Below are 27,088 nucleotides of genomic sequence, written 5' to 3'. Positions count from 1 at the left end.
CTCTCTCCAAGGGAAAGTGGTGCAGGTGTATGCTGACAACACCACCGCCATGTGGTACTGCAACAAGCAGGGCAGAGTGAGGTTGTGGACCCTTTTTCAAGAGACTTTGTGCCTCTGGACATGGCTGTAAGGTCAGGGCATACTCCTGGTAGTTCAGCATCTGGCAGGCTCTCTGAACGTCAGAGCAGACAAACTCCGCCGTCAATGCATGGTCGATCACGAATAGCGTCTCTGTCCGGAAGTGGCGCAAGGTCTCTTTCAGCAGTGGGGAGAGCCTAAGTTAGATATGTTTGCCACTGCAGGGAATGCGCAGTGTCAGCTGTTTTGTTTGTTGAAGTTTCCAAGGCGAAGGCGGCACTCGCTGTGCAACGCTTTTCGTCAATGGTACTCAGGCCTCCTTTACGGCTTTCCGCCAATACCACTTATGCCCAGATTACTGAAGAGGATCAAGAAAGAATGGGCCCAAGTAATTGTTGTGGTTCCGGACTTAGCACAAAGAGTATGGTATCCTGAGCTTCTGAACATGGCTGTCCATCCTCCGATCAGACTGCCCCTTCTGGAAGATCTTCTGTTGCAGCAGCAGGGGACGATTCTCCACCGATCCTTTCCAGTCTCCGCCTCCTTGCGTGGAGATTGAGCAGTGACAGTTGACAGCTAGCTTTCAACCTTCTGCCCGAAGTCTGCAATGTTATCTTGGCAGCCAGGTGTCTCTCCACCAAAAAGGTATATGCCTGTCTTTGGAATAAATTTGTGGCATGGTGTACAGATAAGTCTGTTGATCCCTTTTCTGCACCTGTGTCTGAGGTTCTACTGTACATTCTCTCTCTTGCCCTGCAGGGCTCTGCTTTGGGCACCCTTAAAGGCCACCTGTCTGTCATCTCTTCCTTCCTCAGACTTCCAGATCAACCCTCCTTGTTCAAATCTCCCATTGTTACGAGGTTCCTTATGGAACTCACCCACATGTTTCCACCTAAGTCGTTCATAATGCCCCAATGGGATTTGAACCTGGTACTCACATACCTTGTGTGTGCTCCTTTTGAGCCACTACATAATTGTCCTTTGTGGCTTCTCACATTTAAAACTGCTTTCTTTATTGCAATCACTTCTGCTTGCAGAGGGAGTGAGCTACAAGTTCTTTTTTTCAAAGCCACCATTTCCATCTGTCCATTCTGACAAAGTGGTGCTCCGTACCAGGGTCTCTTTCCTCCCTGAAGTGGTCACTCCCTTTCATATAGGCCAATCCATTATTTTGCCTACTTTTTACTCAACCCCACATCCTTCTCATAAAGAGGAGAGACTCCACCGTCTGGATCCAAAAAGAGCATTGACGTTCTTAATCGTACAAAAGAATTCCGGGTGGACAATCAACTCTTTGTAGGGTATGTAGGTTTGAAGAAAGGACGGGCGGTGCAGAAGCGGACCATCTCTTGATGGGTTGTCCTCTGCATCAAGATGTGCTACGCTTTGGCAAAGAAGCAATCCCCGGAGGGCTTGAGTACTCATTCCACCAGAGCAACTCGCAGCCCTGGAGCAGGTGAAGAGTTCCTGGAGGATGCAATCAATTTCCCACACCGGACGGTTGATTGCAGTCGGTCAGTGGCATGGAAAAGCCACCAATAAGCCTTGGCAAAGGCAGAATTTGCGGTGAAACAAAAGTGGAGCTGCCGGGGACGAGCAAGGTCCAGAAGGACTCCACCCACGGGGGAGAGTCTTAAGGAGACCCTCTGCAAGGCAGAGAGTCCACAGAAGAAAAGGCAGCCCCCACAAGAGACCCACTGGAAGAGCAACCAGGAGTCTCAGAGGATTCCACGCAGCACAACTGGAGAGGGGGCCCAAGATGTAGAAGAAGCATGCAGAGGGCCATGTAATCACAGGAAGGAGTGTTGGGGGCTGGGGCTACACAGAGCCTGAAGATCCTTTAGAGGAGATGCCAACAAGCCTTGGTAGCTGCAAGAGAGGTGGTACTGTCCTGCATGGGAAGGGAAGGGCTTACCTCTACCAAAGTTGGACAGCTGGCAGAGAGGACCAAGAGGACAACTCTGCACCTCCACCCATGATGCAGGATCCACCCAGCTCAGGATGAGAGGAGATCCACGCAGCTCATTGTCATTGCAGTTGGTGTCTGCGGATACAGGGAAGTGACTCCTTCACTCAAAGGGAGATTCCTTCTTGTGCAGACTGAAGACTTGCTGCCTTCAGAGTATGCACAGCCGGGGAAATATTGCAGAAGCTGGAAGGAGCCGTGGAAATAGTGTTGCAAGAAGAGTCTTCGCTGTGGATGCAGATTATCGGTTCCTAGAGGATCCAGTCGCAGTTTCAGTGGCTAGAAGTTGAAGTATAGGTTGAAGAGGAGTCCTGCTGGAATCTTGCAAGCCGAATCTGAGGACCCACCCAAGAGACCCTAAATAGCCCTGAAAGGGGGATTGATCACCTAGACAGGTGACCACCTATCAGGAGGGGGCTCTGACATCACCTGCCTGACCTGGCCACTCAGATGCTCCCAGATGTCCCCGCCAACCTTGGATTCAAGGTGGCAGATCCCAGGGACACTCTGGAGGAGCTCTGCACACCACCACAGTGATGGACATGGGAGTGGTCACTCCCCTTTCCATTGTCCAGTTTCACGCCAGAGCAGCGACTGGTGAGGTCCCTGAACTGGTGTAGACTGATTTATGCACGGAGGGCACTAAGTGTGCCCCTCAAAGCATACCAATGGCTTGGGGAGGCTACCCCTCCCAAGCCATGTAATACCTATTTCCAAAGGGTGAAGGTGTTACCCCCCCACTCCCAAAGGAAATTCTTTGTTCTGCATTCCTGGGCTTGAGCTGTTCAAACAGCAGGAGGGCAGAAACCTGTCTGAGGGGTGGCAGCAGCTTGGACTGCCCGGAAAACCCCAGAAGGCTGGTAGGAGCAATGCTGGGGTCATCTAAGGAGCCCACAGAGTGCATGGAATCATACTTCCAGTACTGGCAACAGTATTGGGGTATAATTCCGACATGTTTGACACCAAACATGTCTAAGTTCAATGTTACCATTATGTAGCTCGACATCGGTAGTAGTGACCTGTGTCAAGTATACGCATAAAATGGCATCCCCACACTCACAAAGTCCATGGAAATGGACCTGGAGTTCATGGGGACACCTCTACTAGTGCAGGGGTGCCCTCACACACCGGTACTTGCACCCTGCCCTCTGCCCTCTGGGCTAGGAGGACCTGCCATAGGGGTGACTTACAGTAACCTGTAGTGAAAAGGGTGCATGCACCCTTTCACGCAGGATGCAATGGCTGGCCTGCAGATACATTTTGCATGGGCTCCCCATGGGTGGCATAATATGTACTGCAACCCATAGGGATCCCCTGGTACCCCAATGCCCTGGGTACCATATACTAGGGACTTACACGGGGGCACCAGTGTGCCAAATGTGGGGTGAAAATAGTACCAGTAACCACATTTGAAGGGTGAGAGCATAATCACTGGGGTCCTGGTTAGCAGGATCCCAGTGAACACAGTCAAACACACTGACAACAGGCAGAAAATGGGGATAACCATGTCAAGAAAGAGGCTACTTTCCTACACTTAAGTATTTGCCCGGTGTTTAAATAAGTGTTGGCAATTTTAATTTTTGTACAGTAAGGTCCATACACGTGCCGTGTACCTCTTTACTAGGTTTTTTGTTAAATTTATGACTCAGCCCTATGTGTATCTCTGGCTCTACATTGCCTTTGGTAGAGCACCAGTGCTGCTCCTATTATTTTTAAATGTGGTTTTAGCAGCCCAGACGCCATGTACTTTTTTTGGAGGCCTAATTACTCTATATGGTATTGGTGTCAATTAAAGTTCTCCTTAGGTTTCAGCATATGCTAGATGATCCTTGAAATTGGCCCAAATGTAGAATTAGTACAGTGCTCAGACCCTCCCCAACTGAGCCAATTCATAGTCTTTTTTGTGTGGGCTTGACTGTTAAAATGGTAATCTTAAGACCCTTCGTCTTAAATAAGAGCTAGTAAAATCAAGGCTGTGCCAGTTCCTGCCAAGGAATGAGCCTTTGATCCTTCCAGAAGAAGTATTAGCAGTTAATCTTCGAGACAAACAACTTTTATCATTCCTACTTTGACCATCGAAGGCAGAGGCGAGACTGTAAGAAATGCATTCAAAAAGAGCTTTGATTCGTTAGATTGACTACAGAATTGAATAGGTCTTTGGGGGCTGTGATGAAGCGTTTTCCAGTTTTCACATAAAACTTCTTTTTGTTAGACTGTATCTAAGAGTTCGGATTGGTATGGTGTGGCAAATAGACATTTCTTGAAAGAATTATTGCTCACTTAACGAGGATCAGAACAAATTCTGCGGGTGATTGAATGCAAGTTATGTTATGTGGTATTTTTGTTTCTCCCCTGTTTACACATGGGCAGATTGTGAGGTCTGATCTAAAGTAGGTTGTCATCATATATGGAGAAGAGTTTCATACCACGTTTACCACCTGGTAGGCGTGCCACCTATTTTCTTGTACAGTTTGTGTTTAACCTCTTAGCTGCTGGGCCTTTTCCCCCCCAGTGCTGAGCCCTTTTTTGGCTATTTGGGGTAGTTCGCGCTTAGGGCTTCATAACTTTTTGTCCACATAAGCTAACCACGCCAAATTTGCGTCCTTTTTTTCCAACATCCTAGGGATTCTAATGGTACCCAGAGTTTGTGGTTTCCCCTGGAGGAGACCAAGAAAATAGCCAAAATACAGTGAAAATTTCGTTTTTTCCAAAAAAATGGGAAAAAAGGGCAGCCGAAGAAGGCTTGTGGTTTTTTCCCTGAAAATGCCATCAACAAAGGGTTTCTGGTGCTGAAATCACTATCTTCCCACCTTTTAGGAACGGGCAGACTTGAATCGGAAAACCACATTTTCCAACACAAATTTGGCATTTTACCTGGACATACCCCATTTTTACTATTTTTGGTGCTTTCAACCTCCTTCCAGTTAGTGACAGGAATGGGTGTGAAACCAATGCTGGATCCCGGAAAGCTAAACATTTCTGAAAACTAGACAAAATTCTGAATACAGCAAGGGGTCATTTGTGTAGATCCTACAAGGTTTTCCTACAGAAAATAACAGCTGAAATAAAAAAATATTGAAATTGAGCTGAAAACAACAGCCATTTTTCTTTATGTTTTACTCTGTAACTTTTTCCTGCGATGTCAGATTTCTGAAAGCAATATACCGTTTTGTCTGCTGGACTCTTCTGGTTGCGGGGATATAAAGGGCTTATAGGTTCATCAAGAACCCTAGGTACCCAGAGCCAATAAATGAGGTGCACCCTGCAGTTGGTTTTCATTCTATACTGGGTATACAGCAATTCATTTGCTGAAATATCAAGAGTGAAAAAGAGGTATCAAGAAAACCTTTGCATTTCCAAAATGGGATCAAGATAAGGTTTTGAGGAGCAGTGGTTATTTGCACATCTCTGAATTCCGAGGTGCCCATACTAGCATGTGAATTGCAGGGCATTTCTCAAATAGACGTCTTTTTTACACACTCTCTTATATTTGGAAGGAAAAAATGTAGAGAAAGATAAGGGGCAATAACACTTGTTTTGCTATTCTATGTTCCCCCAAGTCTCCCGATAAAAATGATACCTCACTTGTGTGGGTAGGCCTAGCGCCCGCGACAGGAAATGCCCCAAAACACAACGTGGACACATCCCATTTTTTGACAAAATACAGAGCTGTTTTTTGCAAAGTGCCTACCTGTAGATTATGGCCTCTAGCTCAGCCGGCACATAGGGAAACCTACCAAACCTGTACATTTTTGAAAACTAGAGACCTAGGGGAATCCAAGATGGGGTGACTCGCGGGGCTCTGACCAGGTTCTGTTACCCAGAATCCTTTGCAAACCTCAAAAAGTGGCTAAAAAAACAAGTTTTCCTCACATTTCGATGACAGAAAGTTCTGGAATCTGAGAGGAGCCTCAAATTTCCTTCCACCCAGCGTCCCCCCAAGTCTCCCGATAAAAATGATACCTCACTTGTGTGGGTAGGCCTAGCGCCCGTGACAGGAAATGCCCCAAAACACAACGTGGACACATCACAGAAAACAGAGCTGTTTTTTGCAAAGTGCCTACATGTAGATTTTGGCCTCTAGCTCAGCCGGCACCTAGGGAAACCTACCAAACCTGTACATTTTTGAAAACTAGAGACCTAGGGGAATCCAAGATGGGGTGACTCGCGGGGCTCTGACCAGGTTCTGTTACCCAGAATCCTTTGCAAACCTCAAAAAGTGGCTAAAAAAACAAGTTTTCCTCACATTTCGGTGACAGAAAGTTCTGGAATCTGAGAGGAGCCTCATATTTCCTTCCACCCAGCGTCCCCCCAAGTCTCCCGATAAAAATGATACCTCACTTGTGTGGGTAGGCCTAGCGCCCGCGACAGGAAATGCCCCAAAACACAACGTGGACACATCACAGAAAACAGAGCTGTTTTTTGCAAAGTGCCTACCTGTAGATTATGGCCTCTAGCTCAGCCGGCACCTAGGGAAACCTACCAAACCTGTACATTTTTGAAAACTAGAGACCTAGGGGAATCCAAGATGGGGTGACTCGCGGGGCTCTGACCAGGTTCTGTTACCCAGAATCCTTTGCAAACCTCAAAAAGTGGCTAAAAAAACAAGTTTTCCTCACATTTCGATGACAGAAAGTTCTGGAATCTGAGAGGAGCCTCAAATTTCCTTCCACCCAGCGTCCCCCCAAGTCTCCCGATAAAAATGATACCTCACTTGTGTGGGTAGGCCTAGCGCCCGCGACAGGAAATGCCCCAAAACACAACGTGGACACATCACAGAAAACAGAGCTGTTTTTTGCAAAGTGCCTACCTGTAGATTTTGGCCTCTAGCTCAGCCGGCACCTAGGGAAACCTACCAAACCTGTACATTTTTGAAAACTAGAGACCTAGGGGAATCCAAGATGGGGTGACTCGCGGGGCTCTGACCAGGTTCTGTTACCCAGAATCCTTTGCAAACCTCAAAAAGTGGCTAAAAAAACAAGTTTTCCTCACATTTCGATGACAGAAAGTTCTGGAATCTGAGAGGAGCCTCAAATTTCCTTCCACCCAGCGTCCCCCCAAGTCTCCCGATAAAAATGATACCTCACTTGTGTGGGTAGGCCTAGCGCCCGCGACAGGAAATGCCCCAAAACACAACGTGGACACATCACAGAAAACAGAGCTGTTTTTTGCAAAGTGCCTACCTGTAGATTTTGGCCTCTAGCTCAGCCGGCACCTAGGGAAACCTACCAAACCTGTACATTTTTGAAAACTAGAGACCTAGGGGAATCCAAGATGGGGTGACTCGCGGGGCTCTGACCAGGTTCTGTTACCCAGAATCCTTTGCAAACCTCAAAAAGTGGCTAAAAAAACAAGTTTTCCTCACATTTCGATGACAGAAAGTTCTGGAATCTGAGAGGAGCCTCAAATTTCCTTCCACCCAGCGTCCCCCCAAGTCTCCCGATAAAAATGATACCTCACTTGTGTGGGTAGGCCTAGCGCCCGCGACAGGAAATGCCCCAAAACACAACGTGGACACATCACAGAAAACAGAGCTGTTTTTTGCAAAGTGCCTACCTGTAGATTTTGGCCTCTAGCTCAGCCGGCACCTAGGGAAACCTACCAAACCTGTACATTTTTGAAAACTAGAGACCTAGGGGAATCCAAGATGGGGTGACTCGCGGGGCTCTGACCAGGTTCTGTTACCCAGAATCCTTTGCAAACCTCAAAAAGTGGCTAAAAAAACAAGTTTTCCTCACATTTCGATGACAGAAAGTTCTGGAATCTGAGAGGAGCCTCAAATTTCCTTCCACCCAGCGTCCCCCCCAAGTCTCCCGATAAAAATGATACCTCACTTGTGTGGGTAGGCCTAGCGCCCGCGACAGGAAATGCCCCAAAACACAACGTGGACACATCACAGAAAACAGAGCTGTTTTTTGCAAAGTGCCTACCTGTAGATTTTGGCCTCTAGCTCAGCCGGCACCTAGGGAAACCTACCAAACCTGTACATTTTTGAAAACTAGAGACCTAGGGGAATCCAAGATGGGGTGACTCGCGGGGCTCTGACCAGGTTCTGTTACCCAGAATCCTTTGCAAACCTCAAAAAGTGGCTAAAAAAACAAGTTTTCCTCACATTTCGATGACAGAAAGTTCTGGAATCTGAGAGGAGCCTCAAATTTCCTTCCACCCAGCGTCCCCCCAAGTCTCCCGATAAAAACGATACCTCACTTGTGTGGGTAGGCCTAGCGCCCGCGACAGGAATGGATCACACAAGGGTCAATGGTAGTCCTTGCTTGAGGTCTACTGTTAACCCTGGAGTGATTCATTCCTGAAGCAGGCACTAGGCGCAGGCACACAAGCGGGGTTGTGTTTTTATCAGGACAAGTGGGGAAACACTGGGTGGTAGGAATTTTGAGGATACCTGCAGATCCCTGGACTTCTGCTCATTGGAATGCAAGGAAAATGTGTTTTTTAAGCACATAAGGTAATTTCAAGGGGATTCTGGGTGAAGGAAAACTGGTGAAAGCCATGCAAGTCCTGCACCCTTGGTCTCCCCTGGTACTAGTTTGTTAAAGTTAACCCACCACTCACACTGGTTGGTTTTAGCACCTCCAGAAATTATGGTTTTAAAGCATGATTACTTATCAAAGTATCTGAATGTTGAAACCAAGCCTTCTGAAGGTGGGCCATAAAGCCGCGTCCAGGCACCAACCTCTTTATGGTCCATTCACACGCCATTCACGCACAACAAACAACCCTTTCATATCGCCAGCCACGGGCCCAATCCAATCAATCACTCCACTCACATTAACTTACCGCTGCCAGACAAGGGCCCATCACATTCACACGTCACAGAACGGATTAAGTTTGACTACATTTTACCACCTGTCAAGTAACTGCCTCCTTCTTCCTTAACATTACCAAATGCATGCGTAACAAACCTTTACTAATGACTCCTGTGACAGCCACCTGAGGCTCAGGAAGACATGTGTTCGATGGCATCTGTCGCTGTAGATACACATGGTATGCATGAGCTCGCCATCTGGTGTTGGGTCGGAGTGTTACAAGTTGTTTTTCTTCGAAGAAGTGTTTTCGAGTCACGGGACCGAGTGACTCCACCTTCTGTGCTCATTGCGCATGGGCGTCGACTCCATCTTCGATTGTTTTCTTTCCGCCATCGGGTTCGGACGTGTTCCTGTCGCTCCGAGTTTCGGAACGGAAAGATAGCTGAAGACGGAAGATTTTCGACGGTATCGTTGCGATCCGGTTAGAGATAGACACATACGACGACGCGTTCAACATCGAAGCGCCTCGGTGCCCTTCGGGGTAAATTTCGGCACCCCGTCGGGGCCTAGTCGGCCCGACCGCGTGGAGGACAACGCCGATGGATCGGACCCCGTTTCGATTCTGCCCCGAATGCCACAACAAATATCCTTATACGGACCTACACTCGGTCTGTAATCTGTGCCTGTCACCCGAGCACAGCGAAGAATCCTGTGAGGCCTGTCGGGCGTTCCGGTCCCGAAAAACTCTGCGCGACCGTCGAGCGAGAAGACTCCAGATGGCGTCCACGCCAAAAGAGCGTCCACAGTTCGAGACAGAAGAGGAACAGGAGGAATCCTTTTCCATCCAGGACTCAGACTCCGACGAGCTACACTCTACAAGAACTGTGAGTAAGACGTCGAGATCAAACCTTAAAAAAGGAAAGAAGGCCCAGGGGACGCCACTGCCAACCGGCCATGGCTCCACCCAAATTCTCGGTGACCAACAATCGGCACCGAAAAAGGCCCATTCAGTGTCGAGATCGTCCGACTTCGGTCGAGACACCGGCACGCAGCCTCCTCGGGACCGAGAGAGTGCTAAACAGAAGCATCGACACCGAGAGTTCGGTGTCGACACGGATCGACGCCGAGACAGTGGCGCCGAAGACCATAGAGGCCAGGAATTTTCGGCACAGAAAAAGAGGAAGGTTACCTCGGAGCCGAAAAAACAATCGACTGGGTTTTCGGAGCCGAAAAAAGCGACATCAGACCCTGTTTCTGGCTCCTACACTGAAGAGCATTCTATGTCTTCTCAAATGAAGAAACATAGATTTGAACAAGAACTGCAATCCACTGACGTGGATCACACGCAAAAGCGTATCTTTATTCAGCAGGGGACTGGGAAGATCAGTACCCTTCCACCTGTCAAACGAAAGAGAACGCTTCAGTTTACTCCTCAGCAACAAACAGCACAAAAGGTAACACCTCCTCCCTCGCCTCCACCTGTAACTCCGGCTTCGCCAACTTACACCCCGTCACATTCGCCAGCTCACACCGCCATGAGCCACGATGACCAAGATCAGGATGCGTGGGACTTGTATGACGCACCAGTGTCTGATAACAGCCCAGACACATACCCAACTAGGCCATCACCACCGGAAGACAGCACAGCCTACTCACAAGTGGTGGCTAGAGCAGCATTATTCCATAATGTGGAACTACACTCGGAACAAGTAGAGGATGATTTTTTATTTAACACCCTCTCCTCAACCCACAGCTCCTACCAAAGCCTGCCGATGCTCCCAGGCATGCTACGCCATGCAAAGGACATTTTCAAGGAGCCAGTTAAAAGTAGGGCAGTGACGCCTAGGGTGGACAAAAAGTATAAGGCGCCTCCTACGGACCCTGTATTCATCACCTCTCAGCTGCCACCAGACTCTGTGGTGGTAGGGGCTGCCAGAAAACGGGCAAACTCACACACTTCTGGGGATGCACCTCCCCCAGATAAAGAAAGTAGGAAGTTCGATGCAGCCGGGAAGAGGGTTGCTGTCCAAGCAGCAAACCAGTGGCGCATCGCAAATTCACAAGCGCTGCTAGCGCGATACGACAGAGCCCACTGGGATGAAATGCAGCATCTCATTGAACATCTCCCAAAAGATCTGCAAAAAAGAGCAAAACAGGTTGTTGAGGAGGGTCAAAACATTTCCAACAATCAAATACGCTCCTCCATGGATGCAGCAGACACGGCCGCAAGAACCATTAATACGTCGGTTACCATCCGTAGGCACGCATGGCTCAGAACGTCTGGATTCAAGCCAGAAATTCAGCAGGCAGTGCTTAACATGCCAGTAAACGAGAAACTTCTGTTCGGTCCGGAGGTCGACACAGCCATAGAAAAGCTCAAGAAGGACACTGACACTGCCAAGGCCATGGGCGCACTCTACTCCCCGCAGAGCAGAGGATCTTATAACACCTTCCGCAAAACACCTTTTAGAGGAGGGTTTCGGGGTCAGGCCACACAAGCTAGCACCTCACAGTCCGCACCGCCCACCTACCAGGGACAGTACAGGGGAGGTTTTCGGGGCCAGTATAGAGGGGGGCAATTTCCTAGAAATAGAGGAAGATTTCAAAGCCCCAAAACCACTACCAACAAGCAGTGACTCACACGTCACTCACCCCTCCCACACAACACCAGTGGGGGGGAGGATACATCAATATTACGAAGCATGGGACAAAATAACTACAGACACATGGGTCCTAGCAATTATCCAACATGGTTATTGCATAGAATTCATGCAATTCCCTCCAGACATACCACCAAAATCACAAAATTTATCAAAATACCATTCACAGCTTCTAGAGATAGAAGTTCAAGCACTACTGCAAAAAAATGCAATAGAATTAGTACCAAGCACACAAATAAACACAGGAGTTTATTCACTGTACTTCTTGATACCAAAAAAGGACGAAACACTGAGACCAATTCTAGACCTCAGGGTAGTAAACACATTCATCAAATCAGACCACTTTCACATGGTCACACTACAAGAAGTGTTACCATTGCTCAGAAAACACGACTACATGACAACCCTAGACCTCAAGGACGCATATTTCCATATACCAATACATCAATCACACAGGAAATATCTAAGGTTTGTATTCAAAGGAATACATTACCAATTCAAAGTATTGCCTTTTGGTTTAACAACCGCTCCAAGAGTATTCACAAAATGCCTAGCAGTAGTCGCTGCACACATCAGAAGGCAGCAAATACATGTGTTCCCGTATCTAGACGACTGGCTAATCAAAACCAGTTCGCTCACACAATGCTCAAACCACACAAATCAAGTCATACAAACCCTCTACAATCTAGGGTTCACCGTCAACTTTGCAAAATCAAACATTCTGCCAAGCAAAGTACAGCAATATCTAGGAGCCATAATAGACACGACAAAAGGAGTAGCAACGCCAACTCCACAAAGGATCCACAATTTCAACAGGGTCATTCAACACATGTCTCCAAACCAAACAATACAAGCAAGAACAATACTACAGCTCCTAGGCATGATGTCCTCATGCATAGCCATTGTCCCAAACGCAAGACTGCACATGAGGCCCTTACAACAGTGCCTAGCCTCACAGTGGTCTCAAGCACAGGGTCACCTTCTAGATCTGGTGTTGCTAGACCGCCAAACTTACCTATCGCTTCTATGGTGGAACAGTATAAATTTAAACAGAGGGCGGCCTTTCCAAGACCCAGTGCCACAGTACGTAATAACAACAGATGCTTCCATGACAGGGTGGGGAGCACATCTCAATCAACACAACATAAGAGGACAATGGAACATACATCAAACAAAACTGCATATAAATCATCTAGAATTATTAGCAGTTTTTCAAGCACTAAAAGCTTTCCAACCAATCATAACCCACAAATACATCCTTGTCAAAACAGACAACATGACAACGATGTATTATCTAAACAAACAAGGAGGAACACATTCAACGCAGTTAAGCTTGTTAGCTCAAAAAATATGGAAGTGGGCAATCCACCATCAAATTGGTCTAATAGCACAGTTTATTCCGGGGATCCAGAATCAGCTGGCAGACAATCTCTCTCGAGATCACCAGCAAGTCCACGAATGGGAAATCCACCCACAAATTCTGAACACCTACTTCACACTCTGGGGAACACCACAAATAGACTTATTTGCAACAAAAGAGAACGCAAAATGCCAAAACTTCGCGTCCAGATACCCACACAAGCAATCCCAAGGCAATGCCCTATGGATGAACTGGTCAGGAATATTTGCTTACGCTTTTCCTCCTCTCCCTCTCCTTCCTTACCTAGTAAACAAATTGAGTCAAAACAAACTCAAACTCATTTTAATAGCACCAACGTGGGCAAGACAACCCTGGTACACAACACTGCTAGATCTGTCTGTAGTACCACACATCAAACTGCCCAACAAACCAGATCTGTTAACGCAACACAACCAACAGATCAGACACCCGGACCCAGCATCGCTGAATCTAGCAATCTGGCTCCTGAAATCCTAGAATTCGGACACTTACAACTTAGCCAAGAGTGTATGGAAGTCATAAAGCAGGCCAGAAGGCCATCCACTAGACACTGCTACGCAAGTAAGTGGAAAAGATTTGTTTGGTACTGCCATCATAATCAGATACAACCACTAGAGGCAACTCCAAAACATATAGTAAATTACTTGCTCCATTTACAAAAAGCAAAGCTAGCCTTCTCTTCTATTAAAATACACCTTGCAGCAATATCTGCATACCTGCAAACTACATATTCAACTTCCTTGTATAGGATACCAGTTATCAAAGCATTCATAGAAGGGCTTAAAAGAATTATACCACCAAGAACACCACCTGTTCCTTCATGGAACCTAAACGTGGTTCTAACAAGACTCATGGGCCCACCTTTCGAACCCATGCACTCTTGCGGAATACAATTCCTCACCTGGAAAGTTGCCTTTCTCATCGCCATTACATCTCTAAGAAGAGTAAGTGAAATTCAAGCGTTCACAACACAAGAACCTTTTATACAAATACATAAAAATAAGGTCGTCCTACGACCTAATCCAAAATTTTTACCAAAAGTTATTTCTCCATTCCATCTAAATCAAACGGTAGAACTACCAGTATTCTTCCCACAGCCTGATTCTGTGGCTGAAAGAGCACTACATACATTAGATGTCAAAAGAGCATTAATGTACTACATTGACAGAACGAAGAACATCAGAAAAACTAAACAGCTATTTATTGCATTCCAAAAACCTCATGCAGGTAACCCAATATCAAAACAAGGTATAGCCAGATGGATAGTTAAATGCATCCAAATCTGCTACCTTAAAGCAAAAAGACAACTGCCCATTACTCCCAGGGCACATTCAACAAGGAAAAAAGGTGCTTCAATGGCCTTTTTAGGAAACATCCCAATGCAAGAAATTTGTAAGGCAGCCACTTGGTCTACGCCTCACACATTCACCAAACACTACTGTATAGATGTGCTATCCGCACAACAAGCTACAGTAGGTCAAGCTGTATTAAGAACTCTATTTCAGACAACTTCTACTCCTACAGGCTAAACCACCGCTTATGGGGAACTAACTGCTTACTAGTCTATGCATACCATGTGTATCTACAGCGACAGATGCCATCGAACTGAAAATGTCACTTACCCAGTGTACATCTGTTCGTGGCATCAGTCGCTGAGATTCACATGGACCCACCCACCTCCCCGGAAGCCTGTAGCAGTTCAGAAGTTACCTTCAATTTTGTACATTTGTATATATATTACTTAATCCTTTAATAGGTACATACTTACATTTTTCATTGCGCGGGCACTATTACTATAGTACAACTCCTACCTCACCCTCTGCGGGGAAAACAATCGAAGATGGAGTCGACGCCCATGCGCAATGAGCACAGAAGGTGGAGTCACTCGGTCCCGTGACTCGAAAACACTTCTTCGAAGAAAAACAACTTGTAACACTCCGACCCAACACCAGATGGCGAGCTCATGCATACCATGTGAATCTCAGCGACTGATGCCACGAACAGATGTACACTGGGTAAGTGACATTTTCATTTTCATGCGCCTTTAGCGCACTCTCTGTGCTAAATCCAACTCCTTCCAGTTTGTGGATGCAAGTTGGGGGTGTCCGAGTATGCCGTACAAAGCGATTCCTCGAACTGAGTGAGCATATCTACCTTTGAAACTAAGGGAGACATGCTGGGGATTTCTCATGCTGTTACCTAAAGAGAAGGTCATAGGCTACCTGCCTCCTTCTTCCTTAACATTACCAAATGCATGCGTAACAAACCTTTACTAATGACTCCTGTGACAGCCACCTGAGGCTCAGGAAGACATGTTTTTCATGCGCCTTTAGCGCAATCTCTGTGCTAAATCCAACTCCTTCCAGTTTGTGGATGCAAGTTGGGGGTGTCCGAGTATGCCGTACAAAGCGATTCCTCGAACTGAGTGAGCATATCTACCTTTGAAACTAAGGGAGACATGCTGGGGATTTCTCATGATGTTCCCTAAAGAGAAGGTCATAGGCTATGGAAAAGGGTAGTGTTTGGTACATAGGGGAGTCCATGAGAACGTAGCATATGTCCCAGCCAACATTATGTGCAGTGATGTGACTATAATGCACTTATACAGCAAACTGAACATCTACTAAGTTCTGATGGAGGATGAACATGAAAAGCAGGTCAAACACTGACCTATACAAGTCATTCTCCTTTAGTGCTGGGATGGCACCAATGGGTTTGAATCCATAGGTGTAGATGATGTACATCTGTACTACCTTTACTATCTGCCTTCTACCTGTGCAATAACCCTGTGAAGGCACTCCTACCATAAGCTTTCCTTACCCATCCATGTCTCTGTTCTCATCAGAGTCCTGGCTAATCCTGTATAATAGCCAAGTGAACCTATACCAGTTTGTGGAAGCAAGTTGGGGGCTTCCAAGTATGCCCTACAAAGTGATTTCTCGAACTGAGAGAGCATATCTACCGTTGAAAGTAAGGAAGACATGCAGGTGAAGAAAGGGTACTCCGTGGCAATGTGGCATATGTTCTGTCTACTAGTATATGCAGTAGGGGGAAGAAAATGCATGTTAATTGAACAGAACACCGACCACGCCAAAAGGAAGTCCATGATGAAGTAAAATTCTGTGGCTCCTTGCCTAACGAAGCAGTGGCCCATGGACGTTCGGTATCCATGCACTGCCACTGAAAGGATTACCCAACAGCAGCTCAACCTCAGTCGATTTCCCAGAACTTTGCTTTAGTATGATACAACGTAAAGCAAGTAGGGATACAGAGGCCTGGTTGTGATGGACACTGGGGACAGTAATACCGACTCTCCTGCCGCTTTCCATGCTTTGAGCACACTTTACAGCGACGACATGGGCGATCCTTTTTGGGTGTTTTAGGTATGCGATCAGCAAAGTGTCGCTCCTGCAGCCTTGCCAAATCCTCCAGAACATATGAGGTGGAGGCTGCTGCTTCTTCAGTAACAGCAGTGAGGCTTTCAATTACAGACAACTGGAAGTCAAGGAAAGTCATGAGTCTTCCTGTTGTTGTCTGACGGTAAACAACATACGCATTATATGTTGCCATCTGAATCAGGTGGGTAAACAGTTTCTTGTACCAAGTGCGAGTTTTACGACACGCATTGTATGGTTGAAGAACCTGGTCGTTCTTGTCCACTCCACCCATGTACTTATTGTAATCAAGTATACAGATGGGCTTGTGGACTTCGGCCATCTGACCCCAAACCGTGATGGGAGAAGTGCTCTCATCATGAATTGTAGTGAGCACGTATACATCACGTCTATCTAGGAACTTGACTGCGAGCAGTTCGTTAGAACGCAATGCAGTACTCTGTGATTTCTGGAGCTTCTTGCAAACAAGCTCCCGCGGGAATCCTTTGCGGTTACAACGAACTGTACCGCAGGCCACAGTGCCAGCTTTGTAGAGCTCACTGAACAGCTCTACTCCTGTATAGAAATTGTCCACATAAAGGTTATAACCTTTGTGAAGAAGTGGATGGACAAGTTCCCATACAATCTTACCTGTGACCCCTAACGTGGGAGGGCAACCTACAGGGTTTAGGGTAGAATCCTTCCCTGTATACACTCTCAGGCTGTACACATAGCCAGTAGAGCTCTCACACAGCATGTACAGCTTTATGCCATAGCGAGCTCTTTTGCTCGCAATGTACTGTCTGAAAAGCAGCCGTCCTTTGTACAGGATCAAGGACTCATCGACTGCTATATTCTTTCCAGGAGTATAGATCTCTGGAAACCTGGCAGACAAATGTTCCACGACAGGCCGAATTTTGAACAACCTGTCATGATCTGGATGGTCCCGGGGCAATGCAGCAGAATTGTCATTGAAATGCAGCATGCGCTGCAGTAGCAAAAAACGATCTCTGCTCATGTATGGTGCGAAGATGGGAGTTACCCAAACCGTGCGAGTCGTCCAGTAGGACTGCAAGGTGGGTTTCTGTACTAACCCCATTTTGAGGGTAAGGCCCAAAAATATCTTCAACTCCGCCAGCGAAGTGGGAGTCCACTGGCGTGCCCTAGAACGGGGCCCTAGAGTGCCTCCGCGCTCCCTCAGAAATTGGTCTGCACGCAAATTTGTTTGCTGCACAACTTTCTGAAGAAAGTCAACATCCAAAAACAGATAGATGTAGTCGACTGGCAAAAAGTTAGCTGTATCGACTTTACATCCAGCGTCACCAGTAAAAGGTGGAATTTGGGGCTGAACCAAACAGGGGGGCTGCCAAGAGAGCACTCGTTCTGTGCTTGCGGCAGCAAGCACGTGCTCTCTGGGTTCGGCTAACCCAATGTGGTCCCGCTGCCCAGAATGTGCTTGCGAAGGGACAGCACGGATGTCGTCATTGTCTCCTTCAGACTCACTGGAAGAGGTGTCGTCAGATGGGACTCCGCCGACTGAAAAATCACTCCCAGAATCTGCCCCATTGTCCTCTCCCTCAGATGCTGTCTCAGTGTCTGCTGTCTCAGTCTCTGAGCCTACATCAGAACTGTCCTCCATAACCCGAGCTAGGGCTTGATCAGCAGTCATCCAACGAGACGCCATCTCTGCAACTGGCTAAACTGTCCCTCTAAATTACTATCCTACGTAGAAGGCAGATAGTCACAAAATTGCTTGTTGGTATGTTTGTTGTGTACAACAGGAAATGTCGTCACCTTACCTTCGCTTCTTCTCCAATTCTGCAGATTCTCTGAAAACACTGAAAAAAACAAAAAAAGAATGTATTACTTCACCTTACCACACACCCTGTGCAACAGTCATTTTTGGTGCTCTGCCTCCCATTACCTCCTCTTCTAATTCCCTCAGTACTATCCAGCAAAACTGCCACTACAGAAAAGACATGCATGCATGCATATTGTGTGTATATATATATATATATATATATATATATATATATATATATAATAATATATATATATTTATATGTTTAGAAACAAAGTGGTTGAAGGGTTGCTGGGCGGCACACTTCACTGCCGGTGCCCAGTGACAGGGAAGACCAATCTAGAAATGATCTAATGCCGAAAAATTTCACCGCACTCCATGAAGTACAAATAAACGTGTATTTTATTGCAGTCAATAACCACCAACGTGTTTCAACTCACCAAGGAGTCTTGATCACGGTCCTCGTGGAGTGCGGTGAAATTGTTCACCATTATAAAACAACACACACAAGAATAACAAGCATTTACAATGCAATGGGTCTCGCATCTGCTCGAGTTAGAGCTATTAGCGTTATAAACTCCTAACCCAACTTTTCTTGCCACATAAATTGATAATTTAAAGTTAAACTCTTTCACATAAGAGAGCCGATTCACAGCGCCATGGCCACCATGAGCATCATGTGAAGAGTTACACAAAAGGAAAAGAAGTTCGCTCGCAGTTAAACGTAAGAGCAAAAGTGCAATTAGCCATGTACCAGGGGCCAAGGCGGTAGCAAAACCTCCCCAAGGAGGGACAAAGGTAAATCATTTTCCAATGCCATCAAAGGAGTGGTAGTGATGGGCGTGAGGTGGGCGTTGTTAGAAGCCCAGATACACACCAACAAGTCAGAAAAGCAGCACATGGACGCTGCAATGCTTGTCTTGAAAAAAATATATATATCTATCTATATATATATCTATATAGATATATATATATATATCTATATAGATATATATATATATATATATCTATATAGATATATATATCTATATAGATATATATATGTGTATACATATATACACATATATATGAGACTCATGTCACAAATCTTTTTCTTTTTATACATGTGTGCTTGCCCTCGGCAAAGCACACATGTATAAAAAAAAAAATGGCCCCATTGATGGTCACCCTAAGGGCTGACCACCAACAATTTGTTTTTTTTCGTTTTTTTTTACCCTGGGGGGGCGATCGGCCTCCCCAGGCAAAACTACGTTTTTTTTTTTTCCCCTGGGGTCGGCCCGTGTTCCAAGGGCCGACCCCGCCATTTTTTTTCTCTTTTTTTTCTTTCTTTTTTTTTGTGGGGGGCGCGATCGCCCCCCAAAACAGTATAAATAATTAAAATATTGCCGGGGGGGGGGGGGTGGCCCTTTTACGAGGGGGCCGACCCCCCCAAAGAAGATCCCTGATGCCTAGTGGCGTTTCCTGGCCGTGGATCGCAGCCGCGCTGCGATCCACGGCCAGGAAACAGTGCCAGGGAGGCATCGATGGAAAGGGGAAAGCCTCCCCTTTCCATCGATGCCTCCCTGGCATCTGGGGAGGCCGTTTTGGCCTTTTTTTCCCCACCGGAGAAGGAAAGAACGCTTACCTCCGTCTCTCCTTCTCCGGTGGGGAAAAAATGTGACGTCAGCGCGCCTCGCGGCGCGCTGACGTCATAAAGGGGCGGGAGGGGGGTGGGATGGAGACGCGGAAGCTCTTCCGCGTCTCCTACGGTAAAAAAAAAAAATAATAAAATCCTCCGGTGCATTGCACCGGAGGATTTTTAACCCCCTCCCTGGTGTCGGCCACTGGTCGTGACCCGCACCAGGGAGGGAGTGTGGGCGTCGGCCAGTGGCCGACGCCCGCATTTAACGGGTTAAGCACTAAACGTGTGTATTCAAGGTAAACAAAAGTGGGATGTCCACATCATGTAGGCTAGTCCTGTATGCTTGCTGTGTGTAGTGCAGTTGTATCTTGGGCTTTTCGGTGAGATTACATTGTGTCTAATTATTGTTTTCAGATTGAAAAAAGTGTTTCCTTTTTATGGGCGAGCACAAAGTGCTCCGTCCATTCTGTAATCTCACTTTGGGCTTCAAACCATGCCCATGTCACTTCAGTCACTGACATTGGTTCGTGGGCTTGCCTTTTAAAATCCGCTTGCTTTCATTTTTGTAAGGCATGCCTACATCATGCCCTTTCCGGTGTTTAGCCCACCTACACAGCACCTGTAAACTACTAAAAACATACGAGGCTCGATGTTTTCAGCATGGTGTCTGGACTACTTTATCTGTTTATTTTCCACGCAGCACAATCGCGCTGCATTTTACATAGCGCGATTGCACTGCGTTTTTTTCTTTACAGCGCTAATAGCTCTAACTCGAGCAAATGCGGGACCCGTTGCATTGAAAATGCTTGTTCTATTTTGTTGTGAAGACTCATGTAATTCTCCACCCAAACCCTCAAAACACACAATACCTTTTCCTTCCATGGTTTCCCCTCCATTGTCGCCATACCTCTTTCTTTGTTGCCTCCCTGCCAATCTTTTGGCCACGTTGAAACTGATTTTCCATTATAGCACTTTAATATTTTATTGCTGTCAAATAGTTTTTCCTGCCAAGGCTACAGTCTGTGTCCCAACCTTTTTTCTTTTTTAGATGTTCACTCAAAATAAAAATGTGACCAAACCGAAGGCATCACATTTGCATTATTTTGCAGCCAGTTGATTTTAAGTAGAGGCATAACATGACCTTCGGTGAAGCCACGTGTCATGGTAAAACAGTTAATGTAATTGTTTCTTTTTTTAAATCTTCAGACGCTGTACAAGACACAGGTTCGAGAGCTGAAGGATGAGTGTGAAGAGAAGGCCAAAGTTTGCAAAGAAATACAGCAAAAGGTTCAGGAACTGCAAGATGAGAGGTGTGGTAGTGTTGAACAGACATTCTTAAGTGCATGTGTTTTTTAGCCTAAACGCATTATATCTGACAGTCACGGTGTGTATGGTTTAAACCTGCAGAGATTCCTTGGCTGCTCAGCTGGAGATCACCTTGACTAAAGCAGACTCTGAGCAGCTGGCTCGCTCCATTGCGGAAGAGCAGTACTCTGACCTGGAGAAGGAGAAGATTATGAAAGAGCTAGAAATCAAAGAAATGATGGCCCGGCACAAGCAGGAGCTTGGCGAGAAAGATGCTACTATTGGATCGGTAAGAAGACTCTTCCCCGCAGTGCATGGAGTTCGCTTGTTTAGGATTATGATAATTTTTCCCATTCATTCATACGCCTACTGTTTTGAAAACCGGGTAATCCTATTCTTGTTTACTGATTTTTTTGGAATAATATTTTTAAACAGATCTGAAAACACTAGTTTAAGTATTCTCCCTTTTTCAAGATAGATTATACTTCTTAATACCCGAAATGACTCGATCCACATTGTGGTTCGGGGTTCCTAGGAAGTTATAGGAAAAGAGTATGTTTGCTTCTGCTCACTTGTAGAGAAAGGCTAACACAGTTTACAGAAATGCTATTTGCAATCAAGTTTGGGATCCAGGCTAAATATTATGGGAGCATGAACATTATTTTCCTCTTCTGAGAACCTTCTACGTGTTGAAGGTTTTTTTTTTTGTGGAAGCAAGTGCAAAGTGAGCCTTCCTGGAAGATGTTATGTGATGTTAATTGATTTATGAGCACAACTAATGCCTATATATGGGTACTGACGCTATGGTAAAAGCCAAAAAAGAAGGATTAACTGCAGAAAAGTAAGGGCAAGCTATTGGGTATACAGCCAGAGTTTTAAGCCCAACTTAGATGACAACAGATCTTGGGTCTGACACAGTTGTAAGGGAAGTGAGGCCGCTCTTACAGAAAAAGGTCAGCCCCCAGCTGTTCGCCCTTATACCTTAGGACAGCCATCAAGTGAGCATTGGTTGAAACACAATCAGGGAGTATAGTGTAAAGTCTATTGAAGGTAAGTGGGGACTAGTCCTATAGAAGGCTGTATGTGCAAAGCAGAGGGAATTGAAGCCTTTGAGGCTGGCAACGAGTGCAGTGAATCAAAGGCTGCAGAGGATTATGGGAGGCAGACATAACACCATTTTCACACCAATATTTTATATCCGCTGTCCCTTTTTAAAAGACCCTTTGGAGAGCCCAGAACTTAGACTTAAAATAGTCCAGTTGGCTCAAAATGGTCGACTGCGCCAAATAGAAACAGTCTTGAAATGTAAACTCCCAGCTCCTGTGTCACATTCATTATGTTATTCCTAAAATGAGCACCCATTTTAGTGTTTTCTAGCATAAATAAAATGGGAGCACAAATTACCATGCCTGCAGAGTATAGAATTTTGGGATGGAGATTTGCTGTGCCACCATAATAGTTATTACTTTTTATAAGACATCTCAAACAGGTTCGTGCCCAATTAGTATTCACTAGTTAGGCACTCTGCAACCTTCGTGATAACTCTTTAAAGCGCAAGGGCTTTGAGCTTTCCTCTCTCTACTAAGGGATATGCTTGTTGCATCGGAATGGCGACATTGCGCTGCAACCAGCATCTTATAAATCAGGCTCCCATAAATGAAGATTAAAAGTGCCAACATCTTTTTTGACTCTTGAAGTCTGCTGTGTAGTAGAACAATGTTCATACTTTTCTCTTCAAAATGCATCTATTAACATTTGATCTCGGTCATCTTTAACCCTTGGCTAATCAATAATTATAATATTTGCACAGGCAGACATGAAATGTCATGTGTTTATAAAAGGCTATATTAAGTTCTTGACCGTTAACAGGTTGACATATCTGTCCAAGAAATGGTAAATTGAAACGTTAACGTTTTCTTTAACTTAACTTTAAATTATATTTTTTCATACGTTTCTTCTTTCCATGTTTCTCTCTGGCAACTACTGCACGTGCAGGGTACTGTACTGAACTTACAGTGTACGCACTGTGTTTTGTGCCTTTTAGAACCCCTAGAAATGAGTACGTTCTGCACAGATTGTTCCCTCGATGTCTGCACCTTTTTCAGTGATTTGTGACCTTAATCTCCTTTGGAGAAAAAGAAGAGCCCAGTCATGCCAGCGTTTTGCTATTATAGGTGTTGAGCTAACATCCATGTTTACCTCTATACCTTCATAAACACATCCAGCATCAACCTGCTGAAGATTTGACATCGCCCTCAGAAGTTAAGCGCAAACTTTCATAACGTGGAGGTCTCCTAACTGAAAGTCCTGCTTCTTGGGATGACATGTTTCCAATTGCTTAGTAACGATTTGAAAAATTGTCCTCTACCGCTTGTCAAAGCCTCATCTGAGACATACACGCCACATCAAATGCTTTCTCAAACCTTCTAATCTGTTCAGATAAAACTGTGCTGACAGTTTCTACTGTCATGTAAAGCAGTAGCTTAAACTGCTTCAACGTGTAGATGCTGAGTCTATGGCGGAAGGTGGGCTTTGCATCGGACTGAATTAGGATAAAAAAGAAAAGAATACGATTTCAGGGCTGCTCTGAATTTCCAGTAGGTGACAAAAAGGGAAAAAGATGTATTGATGGCGAGGAACGGGGGCACGGAGGACTGTCTGTGAGGATAGATGAGAAATCCAGGTCAAAAGGGACCGGGGCAAGGAGCACTTTAGAAATGGCGAAGTGTCGAAAAAGAACAGGGTAGCCTTTCTTAGAAATGAAGAAGTGCCAAGTGTGAACATGAATACAGTGACTGGTTCCGTGCTTTACCTTCCTTACAGCACTCCTCACCCACCCCCTTCCTCCCAAAAAAACAAAAAAGTGTTTCAGCTCCGTCTTTCTTCCTGAAAGTTCATTGTGCCCTGAGCAGACCTGACGCCTGGACATTTGAGTAGAGGTCGGGAGGGCATAACTCACCATCACCTTGGCTGTACAAGAGCAGTAACATTTTGTGGTTAAATGAAAAGCACTTCGGGCGCAGCCTAATGGGTATAGTGTGCCAATAGCGTCTGCTTTTTAAGGTAGATAAAATGGGCACTGTGCACGTTTCGCCTCTCTGTGCTATGTTCCGATGCGTTCTCTCTCAACTTGCTCGTGGCTTTGAATTAATGTCATCAAATATTTCACTGTGTCTGGTGGCCTTTGCAGTGCACCTAATACTTGTGAGGTAGTTATTTGTTTTAAAATGTGTATACAACTATTACGTAAGGACATAGTTCCGTTCTTTCTTTCAGCAGATGCAACACTCTTAATTTCCATCTAATGATAAGGGTGCAGTTCAACAGGATATCTGATTTTCCAGAATCTCCACTCTATGTGCAGTATTTTGTTGGTCACTATGCCATGCAAACAACTTTTTACTAAGACAAGTATTGACATGATGTTCATCTTGAACATATACTAGCAGTATAAGGCAGCCTATATTGAATCCTGGCACAGTAAGGTCCAACATTCCTGCCATAGTGTAGCCAAATATTGTACCTTTGACAATAGAGTGATAAATGCTTCAATACACATTTGGTTATCCTTGCACACAGCTAAAAAAAACTATATTATAGAACTGGTTTCATGGCTTTTGGTAGAGATAGTGGGGGTGTGGAGAAATGGTTTTAGTGTAAACTGTGAATAGGGTATAGGATGCCTAACTTCTATGCCTACAGAACCTGTTCAGGTGAAGCAGGATATAACATGAAACGTGAAAGATTTTGGAAGCTTTGGCCGAGCGGTGGACTGAGTGGCTGCCTTTCTGTCCTGCAGGTTTACTAATCTCATAAACCTTCTCTATCAGAAACTATATCCATTGTCTACACAACCTATATTGACTTCATGTGTGGGTTTTTTCTGATTTATGTTTGTAAAAGATATGCCAATAGGATGATCATTTGCCCTTTCCTCTTTAGCTTGAGCATAGCTTTCTTTAATTAGTTAACTTTGGAATAAACCATGTTCTATGATCTGTCATCATAGAATCTGAATCGAAGATAGAGGTCCAGACCAAAGGTCAACCAGGAGTTCAATCAAGGGAGCAGCCAGAAAACAAAAATACCACCCCACTTTGAACCAAAGCTCTTACAGCGCCAAGGAGTCGAAGCAATTCATTGCGACTCTCCCCAGAAGAGCTCTTCTCTCCTCCATCCAAGCATCTATCCATTCATCCTTCCACCCACCCACCCACCGATATCCACCATTTCACTGTTACATTCTGTCATCCATTCATTCTTCCATCCGTCATTCAGTTTTTCACCATTCCATCTCTGTCCATCTGTCCGCCCAGCTGTCCGCTCATCCATCTCCAAACCTATCCGTCCATTCATCCTTTCGCTCATCCTTTCGCTCATCCATTCACCCACCCTTTTACTGCATCCACCCAACTGTCCTCCCTTTCTCTCATCCCGTTCACTCATCCATTCATCCTTTCACTCATCCATCCACCCTTTCACTCGTCCATCGATCCTTCGATCCACTCACCCTTTCACTCACTCATCCACCCTTTCACTCACTCATCCACCCTTTCACTCACTCGTCCATCCACTCATCAACCTATCCATTCGTCTATCCATCCCTTTCACTCGTACACTCATTTATTCATCCTTACACCCATCCGTTCACTCATTCATTTATCCATCTACCTTTTCACTCACCCATCCATCCACTCTTTAACTCACACACCCATCCATCGACTCACTCACTCACCCATCCACCTTTTACGTTAATTGTGAGCCTTTGTATGTCATGTTGCAGACAGAAGAGGTCAGTCAAAAACTCCACCTCCACTGTAGCTGCAAAAGTGGAGTTCATGACACGGCTATCCAAACCTATCTATCCCTTATCAAACCCACCCATCTACTGTTTCACTCATCCACCCCTCTAGCTATCCTTTCACTCATCCATCCAGCCTCCTGCTGATCCTTCCTCCCTTTCACTTCTCCATCCTGCCTCCTTTTCACTAATCCATCCACCTTTGCACTCATCCATCCTCCCTTTGACTCACCCATCCATCCACCCGCCCATCCACGCATTGATCCACCCTTCAATCTACCCTTTCACTCATCCATCCATTCACCTTTACCCATCCACCATTTTACCCACCCATCATCCACCTGTGCACTCATCCATTCATCCACCCTTGCACTCAACCATCCATCCACCCATACAACCACACTTTCACTCACCCATGATGGGGCTGTGATGTGATGGAGGTTCCGACAGCGCGGGCTTTGATGTAACACCTTAGCAGTTAGGTCTTCTCCCGCTCCGCGTAGTTTGCGCATAGGCCTTAATAACTTTTTGTCCACATTAGCTATCCATGCTAAATTTGCGTCCTTTTTTTCCAACATCCTAGAGATTCTAAAGGTACCCAGAGTTTGTGGGTTCCCCTGGAGAAGGCCACGAATTTACCCAAAATACAGCTACTAATTTCGTTTTTTTTTTTAAAAATTGGAAAAAAGGACCACTGAAGAAAGCATGTGTTTTTTTCCCCTGAAAATGGCACCAACCTAGGGTTTACAGTGCTAAAATCACCCTCCCAGCTTTCGGGAACAGGCAAACATGAATCAGAAAACCACATTTTTCAACACAATTTTGGCATTTTGCTGGGACATCCCCCAATTTTCACTATTTTTTGTGCTTTCAGCCTCCTTCCAGTTAGTGACAGAAATGGTGTGAAACTAATGCTGGATCCCCGACAGCTAAACATTTCTGGAAAATAGACAACGTTTTGAATTCAGCAAGGGGTCATTTGTGTAGATCCTTCGTTTTCCTACAGAAAGTAACAGCTAAAATAAAAATATATTGAAATTGAGGTGAAAAAAGTCATTTCTGGCCACATTTTCTTATGTAACTTTTTCCAGCTATGGCAGATTTTTTTTAAAGCAATTTACCGTTAAGTCTGCTTGACTCTTCTGGTTATATAGGGATATAGGGATTATAGGTTCATCAAGAACCCTAGGTACCAAGATCCAATAAATGAGCTGCACCTTGCAATATGTTTTCAATGTATACTGGGTGTAGGAAGTTGGCTCTGTATGCACTATTTCAAAGTAAGGAATAGTATGCACAGAGTCCAAGGGTTCCCCTTA

The 27,088-nt window shown here is 45.5% G+C and overlaps 1 protein-coding gene across 1 annotated transcript in view; it reads left to right on the top strand.

Moving 5' to 3' along the window:
• ROCK2 (Rho associated coiled-coil containing protein kinase 2) overlaps positions 1 to 27,088 on the top strand; it is a 508,887-nt gene that overhangs the window by 388,344 nt on the left and 93,455 nt on the right. The window contains exons 21-22 of the mRNA XM_069235939.1: positions 20,870 to 20,973; positions 21,071 to 21,257. Coding sequence (XP_069092040.1) covers positions 20,870 to 20,973; positions 21,071 to 21,257 — 291 coding nt within the window. The remainder of the gene's footprint in view (positions 1 to 20,869; positions 20,974 to 21,070; positions 21,258 to 27,088) is intronic.

Source organism: Pleurodeles waltl, chromosome 5, assembly GCF_031143425.1.
Source record: "Pleurodeles waltl isolate 20211129_DDA chromosome 5, aPleWal1.hap1.20221129, whole genome shotgun sequence".
Taxonomy (NCBI): Eukaryota; Metazoa; Chordata; class Amphibia; order Caudata; family Salamandridae; genus Pleurodeles; species Pleurodeles waltl.
Note: the sequence above shows the minus strand (reverse complement) of the source record. Positions and strands in the feature narration are given on the sequence as shown.